The sequence below is a fragment of the Piliocolobus tephrosceles genome, chromosome 16, assembly GCF_002776525.5.
Source record: "Piliocolobus tephrosceles isolate RC106 chromosome 16, ASM277652v3, whole genome shotgun sequence".
Taxonomy (NCBI): domain Eukaryota; kingdom Metazoa; phylum Chordata; class Mammalia; order Primates; family Cercopithecidae; genus Piliocolobus; species Piliocolobus tephrosceles.
This window is the reverse complement of record NC_045449.1, coordinates 43,614,195-43,628,042: the sequence shown is the minus strand read 5'-3', so window position 1 is coordinate 43,628,042 and position 13,848 is coordinate 43,614,195. Positions and strand designations below refer to the sequence as shown.

At 43.2% G+C, this 13,848-nt stretch overlaps 1 protein-coding gene and 1 long non-coding RNA gene across 2 annotated transcripts; one reads left to right on the top strand and one right to left on the bottom strand.

Moving 5' to 3' along the window:
- Window positions 1–5,924: 5,924 nt before the first annotated feature.
- TOB1 (transducer of ERBB2, 1) lies at window positions 5,925–10,143 on the bottom strand. Its single transcript, XM_023204507.3, has 2 exons — window positions 9,771–10,143; window positions 5,925–7,872 (listed from the first exon to the last, which is right to left on the bottom strand). The coding sequence occupies exon 2, from the start codon at window positions 7,735–7,737 to the stop codon at window positions 6,700–6,702; it is 1,038 nt and encodes a 345-aa protein (XP_023060275.2). The 5' UTR covers window positions 7,738–7,872; window positions 9,771–10,143; the 3' UTR covers window positions 5,925–6,699.
- A 112-nt stretch (window positions 10,144–10,255) lies between these two features.
- LOC111537297 lies at window positions 10,256–11,993 on the top strand. The gene is made up of 2 exons (XR_002729961.2): window positions 10,256–10,936; window positions 11,215–11,993. It is a non-coding gene; the product is annotated as an uncharacterized LOC111537297 (long non-coding RNA).
- The last annotated feature ends 1,855 nt before the right edge of the window (window positions 11,994–13,848 follow it).

Genomic DNA, 13,848 nt, shown 5'->3' with positions numbered 1-13,848 from the left:
TAAGAAAGACGAAAAAAAGACCTCAAGAGCTGTAGAAGGGCATGTGGAGAATCAGCGTTTAAAAATAGCTGCAACCTGATGGCTGGGAAGGAAGTTTATGTTTAACATTCAGTGCAAAAAAATAAAATGAAATAAAATCAATGTCTAGCTCATTTTGTCAATGTGGTTTTTCCACAATTATTTTTTGAAACACTTGAAGAGTGTATAGGCAGAAGGGATGCGACCTACGGTATATGCCAAGGTTTGTCTAAAAATATTTTACACCTGTTCTCTGTACTGCACACTGGTCATATTTTATCAGTGAAGTAAGTACTCATCATGCCAGACGGAATGTGTTTTTCCTTCCAAGTCCTCTATGTTTTTCCCTTTGGTAAAGCAAACCTCCTCTTCTTTTCTACCTGCACTAAAATAAAGCTAGCACCATTATCCATATGATGTATCCACCACCAAGTTACATTTTAACTACTATTCCTCAGGCAATATTGTTTAAATAAGAACAACTATGTCAATATTTTTCACAACAGCATGGACATTTTAACTTAGCAAACTCTTATGGCTGCTCCCAAACGGAAATGTCAACTAGTATACTGGGTTGCCAATTGTATGAAATAATCAACTTGCCAATTGTATGAAAAAGAATGCACTGGTTTCTTTCAGTGCCTCAAAACTAGAAATACAAACTCCATGACATTTATTTTTATGAAAATAATTATACATATTTTATGAAACACAAGCTTTTAGAATATGACTGTAGAATTTCAATTTTCTGTTGACTCAAATAACTGACAGCAAAATGTGCATATAGGAAGGCAGTTATGATCTTCACTTACTTTCCTGATTTCAAAGGGCAGCAAACATGGCTAGAATTCTGGACTTGATGGCTTCTAAATACTGTGAGCCCCTATGGACACATGTTCTGTTAGTTCACTGACAACTCTTAATAGCAAATGATTAGTTCTCATAGCTCCTCAAGGAAGCATATTGGCATCACTGTACTCATTTTGCAGATGAATAAACTGAGCCATCTGAATCAAATGACTTAATACAATTAAGCAAGGAATTTAGACCCATAGTTTCAGTTAGCCACTAGACAGGGACTGCCTGTTGATTAAATGCTTTCGTCTGAGGCTTGCCTAGTTGTGAGATAATCTCAAAGTTCTCACTAACAGACCACATATACAAACCAAGTCCTCTAAGATATAAAATCTTGAAACTCAAATACTGAGAAATGGTTAATATAGGTTTTACTATTAATACTTACAAGTCAAATTCCATTAATAAGACTTTCAGCCCAATCTAAACCACCTAAAGCTCACCTAAGGGGTCAGCAATATTTGCTCCAATCAAATGCCAACTAACCCAACAATGTAAATAGTATTTAGTATAAACAGGATTTAATCCACATAGAAACTACAGAAATTCTCCTGAGCCATTTTTAAAATGGGCTTTTCTCTTTACTGTGCAAACATGTTCAAAACTAATAGCAACAATCAAAGGTATGTAAGCTTGTCCACAACAGCTCATGCTTCTAAAATGTGACTTTTTATTTTAAACCAAATTGTATTTTTTTTTTCAAGAAAGGCTTTCAGAATGAGTTTGAAATGAGAAGTCAATTTGTTTCTTTAATATTTTAAAACAGGCTGGTCACGATGGCTCACGCCTGTAATTCCAGAACTTTGGGAGGCCAAGGTGGGTGGATCACTTGAGCCTGGGAGAGTTCAAAATCAGCCTGGGCAACATGGTAAGACCCCAAATCTACTTTAAAAACTATAATTTTTAAAAAAAGTTTTGAATGTTTTGAAATAAAAGTAAAAAGACCATGAATCACAATATTTATATGTACAGAAATCCTTAAGGTAGCTTTTCAAAGTAATTTAAAAACAAATCATAAGTACTAGAAACACATTGTTCGAAGGTAGGTCACTTGGCCTTGCTTTAGAGTGTTTATCAATAAGCACAGACAAGGAATGGTTGTGAAAATAGCCACAGGAGGTTAACGGTTACAACTTTACTTGTAACCGGCCACTAAATCTACAGTCAGGGAATCATCCAGTGGTTCTGAAAAGAGATGTAATTTATATGACTGAATTATGAAAACCAACAAAACTAGAGCATTGCTGGGTGCAGTGACTCACGCCTGTAATCCCAGCACTTTGGGAGGCCGAGGCAGGCGGATCACCTGAGGTCAGTAGTTTGAGACTAGCCTGGCCAACATAGTGAAACCCGGTACTCAGGAGGCTGAGACAGGAGAATCACTTGAACCTGGAAGGTGGAGGTTGCAATGAGCCAAGCAAGATTGCGCCACTGCACTCCAGCCTGGGCAACAGAGCAAGACTCCATCTCAAAAAAAAAAAAAGAAAAGAAAAGAAAAAAAAACTAAAGCATTGATATAACAATGATTTCTAAAAACATTTCCCTATTACCTATGAGTTCAGTTTATAACCAATGGAAATATAAAGTCTCACTCAAAACTTCATCATGGCATATTCTGAGCATGGTTAACAGCCTTTCACTAGACCCTTCTCATTAACACTTTTGTAAAGATTCTGCAAATTACATAGCTAATACATCAAAAATGGTGCTATTACCCTGACTTCAAATCAGAATAACAACTAATCTGAGGGAACAAAGCATAGTGCTTAAGAGCATGAACTCTGGAACCCACTACCTGAGTGTGAATGACCAAGTCTGCCATGTATTGGCCATGCAATCTTGGGTCAGTGAAGCTTTCTGTGCCTCAGTCCCGCCCCTCTGCTCCCAACCCAGTCTATAAACTGGGTTAGAACTACACTTGACACATAGTAAGTGCTATATGTTTATTTCCTGATTTAAAAGATTAAAAAAAAATGGCTCCAACTACGTTTACATAAGCCACTCAAAATTGGCTTCAAACTGGGCATGCAATTGGAAAATGTGCTAATTTTCCAATTGTATGCCCACAGATAATTGATCCTAAATCCTTTAAACAGCAAGATGTAATCTTCCTAATATACCACAAAAACTAAAGCACTCTGATCTCAAATGACCTCCTGGGCCAAACTGATTACGCATCAACTGATTGATATACTTAACAACGCAATGGGTTTTATTCAGCAGTGATCATTTTACATACTTGTCTTCTGTTTTCCTTGTATCTGTTCTTGCACTAGAGTTGTTACCCAGCGTCTGACAAAAACATGCATTTCCAGTCAAGCAAGGGTACATATCTGATGTTCCATGCCTATGCTATTTTCTGTTTGTGTAGGGAAAGGATGTAAAGGAAGGTTACCAACTGGCATTTTACTTCATTAGCTTAAGTATGTCCAATAAGACATACTTTGTTTCTTTCTGTGTTACAGTGACTTATTTTAAAATAATCAAAGTCCTGAAGATTTGTTAAGTCTCTCAATTAAAATGCCAGTACCTAAGACATGTATATGGGAATGGGATTTACACCCAATTGGAAAAACATTATTTTATTTTTTTGAGACTGAGTTTGGCTGTTGCCACCCAGGTTGGAAGGTAATGGTGCAATCTTGGCTCACTGCAACCTCTGCCTCTAGGTTCATGCAATTCTCCTGCCTCACCCTCCCAGCCTGTAGCCGGGACTTCGGGCGCATGCCATCACACTGGCTAATTTTGTGTTTTTAGTAGAGATGGGTTTCACCATGTTGGCCGGGCTGGTCTCAAACTCCTGACCTCAAGTGATCCACCTGCCTCGGCCTCCTGAAGTGCTGGGATTACAGGTATGAGCCACAGCACCTGCCTTGGAAAAACATTTTAAAGTCAGAGTACCTTTAGTTTCACCTTCAAAAGCTAAGTTAATCACAGTATATATTATCTTTAAGGAGGCATTTTGAAGAAGGCCTATATTTACATTTGCCATCTATTATAGGCAAAAAGGAGATTTCACAATGTACCTGATTTCAGAAAAGACAAGGCAGGGCAGAAAAGGAATACACTAAACTTAGAAAGCCATTTTTTTGGTATAATATTCCTTACTCATCCATGAGCTATGAAATCTGTAAGGCAACATTTTGGACACTGAGGGTATTCAGAGGCTGCTACAGTATCTGTAGTTATAGGAGTCAAAAAAATGGGAAAGGCCTATGAAAATAATGAATTCATCAAATTGTCAACCGAAACAGTCTCCATACAGAGAGTCAAAAGCATGATAGCACCATGGGGAGAAAATGACTTGGAACTAAGATGTAAGCTTTTCTCAGATGTGCTAGACAAAAGCACCTTTTTAAAAATTCCCATTCCTAATGAACAAAAACAGCACGAAAACAGGGCCCTTGTTCATTTTTTAAAAAATTATGAAGTCCTCGCTGGATGCATTGGCTCACGCCTGTAATCCCAGCACTTTGGGAGGCTGAGGCGGGGGATCACTTGAGGTCGGGAGTTCGAGACCAGCCTGGTCAACATGGTGAAACCCTGTCTCTACTAAAAATACAAAAATTAGCCGGCGTGGTGGCACGCACCTGTAGTCTCAGCTACTCGGGAGGCTGAGGCAGGAGAATCACTTGAACCCAGGATGCAGAGGTTGCAGTGAGCCGAGATGGTGCCACTGCACTCCAGCCTGGGTGACACAGCAAGACTCCATCTCAAATAAAAAAAAAAATTATATTGTTTATGTACTGTCCAGCTGCCTTATGATTTTCAGAAAAAGCACACCATACTTGAGCCTTTCTTCATTTATAAGTAGAGTTTTCTCCCAGGTCTGTAACTTTATCATCAAAGTCTGTAGCAGAAACTAGTGCTTAAAGCCATCACCCTGATTGTTCTTACAGCTATTCAAACTTCGTGATCACAAAAGCATGTAAGTGGTGTTGGCAGACCAGATCTCTGCTGCTTACACCCAGTATTCCAATACTTCTTCATAGCCTCATTCTGTCCACTAAAGAACAAAAGCCTCACCATGGAGCTGACGAACAGCTTAGCTCTGTTATTTCCAGTGCTTGTTTCCTTAAAACCTTTTATTGCTCTACACTGCATGGGTAAATGACAAAAGGCTTTTGTAGACTGGTGTCCAGAAAGCTCATGAGACCAAATTTATTTCACTGGTAACCCAGGCAGTGCTGGTTTATTACTATAAAAGTACATTTAGTTTTTTAAGACAGCTTTCTCACCAATACTGTGTCAACACTGTATCAATGGACATTTTTAACTTTTCTCACCAATACTATGTCAATACTATATCAATTGACATTTAGTGAAATGACTCATTTAACTTTAGTGGTCTTCCAACTCTTCAGTTTTAAAAAACTCCATCCACACCAAGTCACTCCAATTTGATACAAGGTCAATCTCTCTAAATCCTTCAAACCAGCAGGGTGGATACCCACTCACAAAAAATTAAATACATAAGCGTTTTTGCTGGGAAAATGAAAATCCTAACATCTAACAATCTGTCCAACTGTGAAGAGATTTTGACCTTAAGTTCTCTAGCTACGTGCAATGGCTAAACTTTAAAGATTAGTAAACTGATGTAAATTTTTCTTTTTAAAGTTCAGTCAGCTGCTTTGTCTGAGCAAAAACAGAAAACTGATCCAATGCTCTCTCCATATAAATTTCAAACAAATCATCTCAGATTACACGAAGAAATTTCATCTTATCACCTGACTCCCCCATGTCAGCATGACATTTTGAAACTTGCTGTATAGCTAACCTTACCATACCATCTCTATCATGGGGTAGACAAATGTGGACTGAAGAGGGCTGTTAAAAAAAAATAAAGTCGTCCCAAGCACTGGTCAGGCTATAGTTTTGACAGCATTTTTTATGTGGCAAACTATGATCTGGTGCATTAGTAGAGCAACTGCTTTCCATTATTCCTTCCTGACTCAATGAGTCAGGCCTTTTTCCATTATTAGCATTTACAACATAGTAACTCCAGAGGTCGATCTTTAGAAAACACTTAAAAACAAAGACCACGATAGGCGTTTTTAATTTTAAAGAATTTTAATACAAACTTAATATAAACTATTTCAGTCCCTCTTAACATGTAAGACACTGACTCAAAATACTTTTTTATACCTTTTTTTCAAGTATTGCACAATATAGGTACAAAATTAATATTTACGATTACATTTTTCTTCCATAATATATAGCAAAAATCTTTAAACTTTTAACAGAAAATACATTTTTTTGAAAAAGCAAATATTCGTACATTTTAATTCCACCACTAAAGGAATATCCTGTACACAATTTTTAGAATAGTTGATGTCTTTAAGATGGATATTGTACAATTTCAGTAAAAAAAATACAACATGAAGCTGCTGCTGTCACAGATCACTGTAGTAAAAAGATATAAATGCAATACCATGTCGTAGAAACAATATATATATATCCTCTGATATTTTACAAACTTTGTACTAAATTAAATTATACAATTAGAAAAGACCAATAAACCCACTTATTAGTGCCAATTTTTATAAAAAAAAAATCAGCCATGTCCTTGCTATATCTTAAATACTGTAAGAGGCCATATCTGAGAGTATACTTTAAAATATACCATCAGTATAAAATAACTTTGTGCTTGGTTGGCAAATGAAAAATGATGCATGTTTTATTATTTTTTTTTAACCAAGCTTGAATGTATCCTTACTATAAGCTTAAAAAAAAAAATTCTCAAGGAGGTAAAAAAAAAAAAAAAAACAAAATCCCCCTTGGGCCCGTGCATTTTAACTTGTACGATACATTTTCTTTTTTTTTTTTTTAGTTAGCCATAACAGGCTGGAATTGCTGGTTAGAATACTGCATGTTATTTAAGCTAAAATTCAAGCCATCTACAAAAGACTTCTCATTGAGGCCTCCATAGGCCGCAAACACATCAAAGGCATTACTGTACTGGAGAGGACTGAGGTTAAGGGGGCTGTCACCTGGGAACATTCCATTGGTACTACTACCTTGACCCTGCATATTAGGAAAAATAAATTCCTTGGCATTAGGAGAAAGAGCAGAGGTTTTCTGCTGTTGTTGTTGCTGTGGTGGTGGTGGTGGCGGCGGCGGCTGGGCTGGCTGCTGCTGTTGCTGTGGCTGCTGCTGGCTACCCAAGCCAAGCCCATACAGAGAGTGCATTGAGGAAGAGATGGCTTTCTGCTTCAAGAGGTCATTCACATTCAAGCCGAGGTTGATAGGAGAAGTACGTGCAACCTTGTTGCTACGGCCGCTATTCTTCATTTTGGTAGAGCCGAACTTGGTGGCAGCAAAAGTGGCAGTGGTAAAGGTTAAAGGCTGAGTGGATCGGGGCATGAAGGTAGGGCTTACAGCAGCAGAGTGACCAAAAGGAGGCGATGGAGAGCTGGACACTGATGAGGCTGGGTCACTTATGGGCATAAAAACCTGGGCCTCTGGGTTAAAGCTGTTTTTGATCTCCTTATCCAACTCACATCCATTTTCATTATTATCATCCACGTAAAGCACCTTCACTGGTCCCTTTTCACCAATTTGGTAAGAAACCTCAAATGGGTCGATCCAAACACTAAGATCCTGTGGCAGATTGCCACGAACATCATCAATGTCCAAACCACTCTCTTTGGATGCTTGTTCAATCACTGGGTCCACTTTCTCCCCTATGTGTATACATCTAAACCCCGATCCTTTGTATGGCTTTTCAGGATACCAGTGCCCTTCATATTTCTTCTTAAGAAGTCTTTCAAGTTCTTCACCAAAAATGTTGACACGTCTCCTGGGAAGCTTATTGTACAAATATGAAATAATAAAATTTAGTGCTACTTGGATTTCAAGCTGCATAGCTGCTATGCCACAAAATTAGGTTTCAACTCCCCCACCAAGAAAAAAAAAATATTCAGTTTGTGGCAGAGAAACAAATTTTCATTCAAAGTGCTGGTATTAGTAGATTATCCTTCACCTTGAGTGATCTTGTTCCTTAAAACAAAACAAAAGCAAACATATCCAAATAAGATAAAGGTAATATAAGTCCCATGACCTTTCCCCCCACAAAGTAATTTCACCTTAAAAAATGTCTAATATCTAGTGTTAGTTTGCTAAGGATAAAAAGAAGAAGAAAATGTCTACTAGGACAGAAAGCCTGAAAACTGTAAATAGTACAAAATATAAAATAGAAAATTGTTGATTAAAGTTTAAAATCACACAGGAAAATGTAGATTTACAGATGAAATAATGTTTTTAAAAACCTGTTTCTGAACAGAGTTCTAAGAAGAAGTATCTCTAGAACATGTATTCTTCTCCCCTCAATTCTCACAAGAATATTTATTGTAGTCAGCATCCTCCCCCCACCCCCATATATACAGATGCCACTTTTAGGTAGTAATTTTTATTGTTATTCACCAACTTAGAAGCGAATCCACGTTTTAGTTTACTTTGGACATATACTATTTAAATCTGCTCTGTCATTGACATTTAAAAATCTGGTAAGTTAGGAAAATCATTTTAATTTCCATAGTACATGATGCTAAAATTAAAGACACTGAGTACTAAATGAATTTCATCCCAGTGAATAATTATGAACCAAATTATTCTATATAGTTTCAGCCTTAAGTATATAAAGAGCATACAACACAACAAAATCCAGCTTCTCTGGGTCTTTTGTTTTCAACGTGTATTTTTCTAAATCTGAAAATACCTATTAGGCAGCAAGTATAACAAAAGCAACGACACAAATTGAAACTATTGATTATTCTGTTTAAAGGCCAGGGTTTCTGAGTTTTAGTCTGATTTTTAAAAACCTCCGTCTGTCCTCCCTTCCTCCCTCCCTCCCTCTCACGGTAACAGCCGGAGAAGCAAGTATGGTAAGGTCGACCTTTAAACGTTTGCTGGATCAGCACTGGGTGGGGATAAGAAAAGATCAAGGGCAAACAGAAGATATTTGCGAAAGGGATCTATTTGCACACTGAAGTTGATTTAAAAGGACGTTTAAAAATCAAGTTGGTCTTAATTCGTCAGTTCTATTTTCCATATTCGTGGTAACAAAGGGAAAAAGAATCCCTGGCTGCCCCCAAACTACAAACACTTTCCAAGTCAAAATCCTGAGTGCCGGCAGAGGCAGCTGATTAAACCCAATTGCTTGAAGGTGCAGCCGAGCAAAATTCAGGCTCGGTGGAAGGTAGTTACAAAGCAACGCCTTAAGACAGGCAGGAGTGTGAAGAATTACATAAACAGCCAGTTAGATCTCATTAGATTTCTGCTCACAGCCCTCGGAGCCCAAGCGCTACAGCAGCAGCAACAGCAAGAGGAGGTGGAGGTGGAGGAGGAAGAGAGTACGAGCCTCCTCGGAGAAGGAGGAGGAAGGCCCGGGAAATGGAAGAGCAACCTCTCCCGGCTGGGCACCCAGCACCGAGCAGGTCGGGGCGCCGGGTCAGCCGCTCCCCTCCCCCGCCGTAACCCGACCCGCCGCTCCCCGCCCCGCGGCCCCCGCCCCGGGCTCCAGGGACCCGGTCAGAGCCTGGGGGAGCACCAGTTCCCCGGCACCATTTTCAGCCTCGCGGCCACCGGCCCCTCGAACCCCAGCGTTCCACCGCGAGCTCGTCGCTCCTCCGGGCGCCCCAACCCCCCGATTCCCGTCAGCACGCCCCGGGCCGCCCGTCCCCGGTCAACTGCCCGGGCCGAGCCCGACGCGTCGGTAGCCCCTCGGAGCCGCTCCCCTCGGGTCCCAGCGCTGCCCCCTTGGCGCCCAGGGCCGCGACCCCGCCGTCCCCGAGCTCCCGAGGGCCCGGGGCTCGACGCCGCTGCAGCCCCTCCTCCGCCGCCTGGGCCCGGGGCTCCTGTCTCCTTACCAACCCCGCCCGGCGCCCCGAGATACTTACGGGCTGCTTCGGGGCGGCTTGGACCACAGACCCGCGGCTGGGCGGGGAGCAGCGCGGCAGGGCGGGGGCGCGGGAGGGTCGGGAGCGGCGAGCTCGCCGACTGCAAGACGTCGCCGCTGCGGGGCTGAGGGCAGAGGACGGAGGCCTCGGGCGGGCCTTGGGAGCTCGCCGATGGTGGCTCGGGGTGGCGGGCACGGGGGTCAGACGAGCGCGCTCACTTCTCCACACAGCCCGGTGCCCGGCCCAGCGTCCCCGTAGTGCGCCCGCTCCACGCCGGGCCAGAGCTTCGCTCTTTCTGCCGCGGCGCGCGCCCCGGCTCTCGTTTTATGGCCTCCTCCCTGCCCCCATCCCCCTCCGTCGGGGTGCGCGCGCCCGCCAAGCGTCACACAGCTCCCGCGGCGCAGCCATTCCCCGCGCTCCCCGCCCAGCACCCCGGTCCACCGCCGGTCGGCTCCGCCCCTGCCCTGCCCCCCGACGCCATTGGCCAAGTCCCGCCTGCCCCTGTCCGGACGCTGGGTGGACGCAGGGGTGGGGAAGCCGCACCCTCCGGGCTCCAGGAGGGCCGATGAACCGACAATCGGAGCACTGGGGACGGAATGAAGAGAACGTTTGGAAAGGGACTGTGGGGGGAGACGTGCCAAAGAGAGAAAGGGGTGGGGTAGGGCGGCTGACGCCCGGTTTAGGCGGAGAGCGCTGGGCAGTGGGGGAGGAGAGCGAAGCGGCCGAGGAGAACCGGGGCTGGAGGAGCCCAGGACTCCGGGAGGGCGGCAAGGATACCCAGAAAGTGCCCTTTCCGCGTGGGGCTGCAGCCAAGGAGGATCCCGCTCGTGGAATAGCTACTAAATCAGCCTCCAGCCCACCCCAGGGCGGGGTAGAGAAAGGGCAAACTGTGACCGGGATTCGTGCACCCGATTAATTGAATATTAATCACCCTAAGGCCTAGGCCAACCGCCACCCAGACAGTGGCAGCTGCAGAACCCTCAAAGCCGTGGAGCCGGGCTGGGGGTGGGTAAGGTAGGCTGCCACAGCTCCCGCCCCGCCGGCAGTTTAACTGCTTCCGCAGCCTCAGGCCTCCCGGTGAGACCCTGGTTGCGACTCGGATCCGTTTATTCCAAATGTCCCAGCCCACGCCGTGCCCAGGGTGTGGCGACACGAGGCCAAATTGCGTATGTATCTGTGTCCATGTCTACACACACACGCATGTGTGCATTTCTAGGGCTTGTTGGAACGCAGGTGCACAGAATAAACGCGGTGCCTGCCTGTAGAGTGCGTTTAAGATCATTCTCTGCTGAAATATGTGCGGGTACCTAGGGAGTGGGGTAAGAGAGGGACTCGTGGCGGGGGGCGGGTAAGTGCCTTGTTCACAACCTGCCCCAGAGAAATACTCGGAATTACATCGAGAGTGGAATCGAGCGTCCCTCTCAGCTAAAAATACTACTCACAGGTAGCAACGACCCCTGATTGGCCGCGCTGGTCCCTTCGCAACCAAGCGATTGGCTGCCTGGTATCCAGGAGACCGACGTCAAACTCTGACTGGGAAAAGGGGAAAGTCGGGGGAGGGGGGGACTAAGGAGGGGATGGGGAGAAAGAAGCAATGAATGAAACGCCCATCGCCTGGCCTTCCCCTTTCCCCTTTCCCCTTTCCTCTCCATTCTTGGAGCACTTCCTGGGAAAACACCCGTTGGGGCGCCGCCTTCTCTTCCAAACGGGGCCTACACTCTCAACCTGCTATAAGGAAGTTAAACTGCAGCTCACCGAGGAGTAGGGTGTCTACGGTGCGGGCCCGTGTAGACCAGCTGTGCTCCTCGGGGACAAACCCGCTGTACAAGTCAGGCCTAGAAGCTTTTGGCTGTATGGACGCAAAATCTGGTTGGAGCCGCCTTCTCTACCCTGACTCTCCCGCCTCTTCCTTTTAGAAGGAACCACATTGAGAAAGGGTATTTCTGAAGGCTCAATGCGTAGGAGAAGGGAAGATGGGTTTGTGGAATGGGCTGAGCGTGGAGAGTGATCAGGTGACTTATTTCATGTTTATTGTACAAATTCCTAAAACATAGTTTTACTAAGTCCTTAAATTATGATTAATGTGATTTTTTTTTTTTTTTTTTTTTTTTTTTTTATTTTTTGGGTTTTTTAGTTGCAAACAAAAGTGGAATTGAACTGTGAAAGTATGGCAAAACTGTGAAAGCATTTAAATGAAAATGTCCCTTCCTCTGCATTGAAATGGCATCAAAACGTCAAATATAAATGATTTGTTCAGTTTTCTTTTATTATTTGTTTGTTTTTGGTTTTCTGTAATGACAGTTCCATCTGTAATAAAAGTGAGTTAAATTCTCTAAGCACAGAAATTTCAAGAAACTAGATAGGATATTCTTGGAATGCCTTATCAAAAGAAACACTTAATTTTTCACATGTTCTAGAAGCACAACTTCTCTTACCATTAGGCAAATAATGGTGCTATACTAAACATCTAGAATCGCGGGACCATGTGTCTTGATTAGTAATTTTATATTTGGGGGCTGCATATTAGGCGTGGCTGAGATTAAAATGTCTAAAGATACATGAATTGTAATTTTGTCAAACTTATCTGTACTTTTCAAGAATTCTCTCAAGAGAAGGGACAAGTTCTCTTTTCTGAATGTCTTTAATCTGTAATTCCAGGTATAAAATATGAGGGCAGTCATCTGATGGGTACTGATTAAATATCAGCAGCATTAAAAGCATTTTTAAGTCAAAAATGTAGATGTCAAAAATTTATGAGTTATTGCTGCTTAGCCCAGGAGTGTAAGAAGATGTCTGACCAAATATGAACACACACACAAACACACAAACACACACACACGAAGGCCCCATGGTATACTGGAAAAAGCAATGAAGGGTGGTTACTGGGAGATCTGAGTTTCACACCAGTTTCTATCAACTTTTAGTTTTCTCACCTATCAAAAGGGTTGAATTAGATCATGTCTAATGTCTCCTTCAATTAAAAAAAATTCCACACTTGGCCGGGCGCAGTGGCTCATGCCTGTAATCCCAGCACTTTGGGAGGCTGAGGCGGGAGGATTACCTGAGCTCAGGAATTTGAGACCAGCCTGGCCAACAAGGTGAAACCCCATCTCCACTAAAAACACAAAAATTAGCCGGGTGTGGTGGCACACGCCTGTAATCCCAGCTACTTGGGAGGCTGAGGCAGGAGAATTGCTTGAGCCCCGGAGACCGAGGTTGCAGTGAGCTGAGATTGTGCCACTGCACTCCAGCTGGCCGACAGAGCGAGACTCTCTCTCAAAAAACAAAACAAAACAAAAAACCTGCCCTTAAAACTCAGTGTTCCTAACATACTTAATGCAGCTCTTTTTTCAAATACAGATTGCAAGGCCAAGCATGGTGGCTTATGCCTGTAATCCCAGTACTTTGGGAGGCCAAGGTGGGTGGATCACCTGAGGTCGGGAACTCGACACCAGCCTGACCAACGTGGAGAAACCCTGTCTCTACTAAAAATACACAATTAGTCAGGCATGGTGGTGCATGCCTATAATCCCAGCTACTCGGGAGGCTGACACAGGAGAATCGCTTGAACCTGGGAGGCAGAGATTGCAGTGAGCCGAGATCACGCCGTTGCACTCCAGCCTGGGCAACAAGAGCAAAACTTTGTTTCCAAAAAAAAAAAAAAAAATATATATATATATATATATGGATTGCAAATACAAGGGAAAACCGATTCACATCTCTGAACATTGCCAGTCACGAGGTATAAAATGTTCTTTCTCCAAGTTTTGCATATGGCTTATTACTATCTAACATTTACTTGGAATTGTGCAGGGGAGTGGAGGGCTAACTGCTAGTTGTGCAGGGAATTAGACTTATGGAGGAAAAAAATTTGATATTAGGCTCCAAGTGTATCACAATCAAGAGGTATTCCTCTCTCAGCAAATGACAGTCACTAGAAACTACACCCTTTGCCTTTCACATCCCTACATTCTACACAATTCCCAGTGGGCCCTTACAACAAAGGTAATTGTTTGCTAAAAATTAACTTCCAATATCTTCGTAAAATACAGTTCTTGAAAATGCCTTGAATTATTAC

What these genes read in the sequence shown, in the direction of transcription:
- TOB1 (XM_023204507.3), bottom strand. Translation starts at nt 7,737, where the DNA reads ATGCAGCTTGAAATCCAAGTAGCACTAAATTTTATTATTTCATATTTG.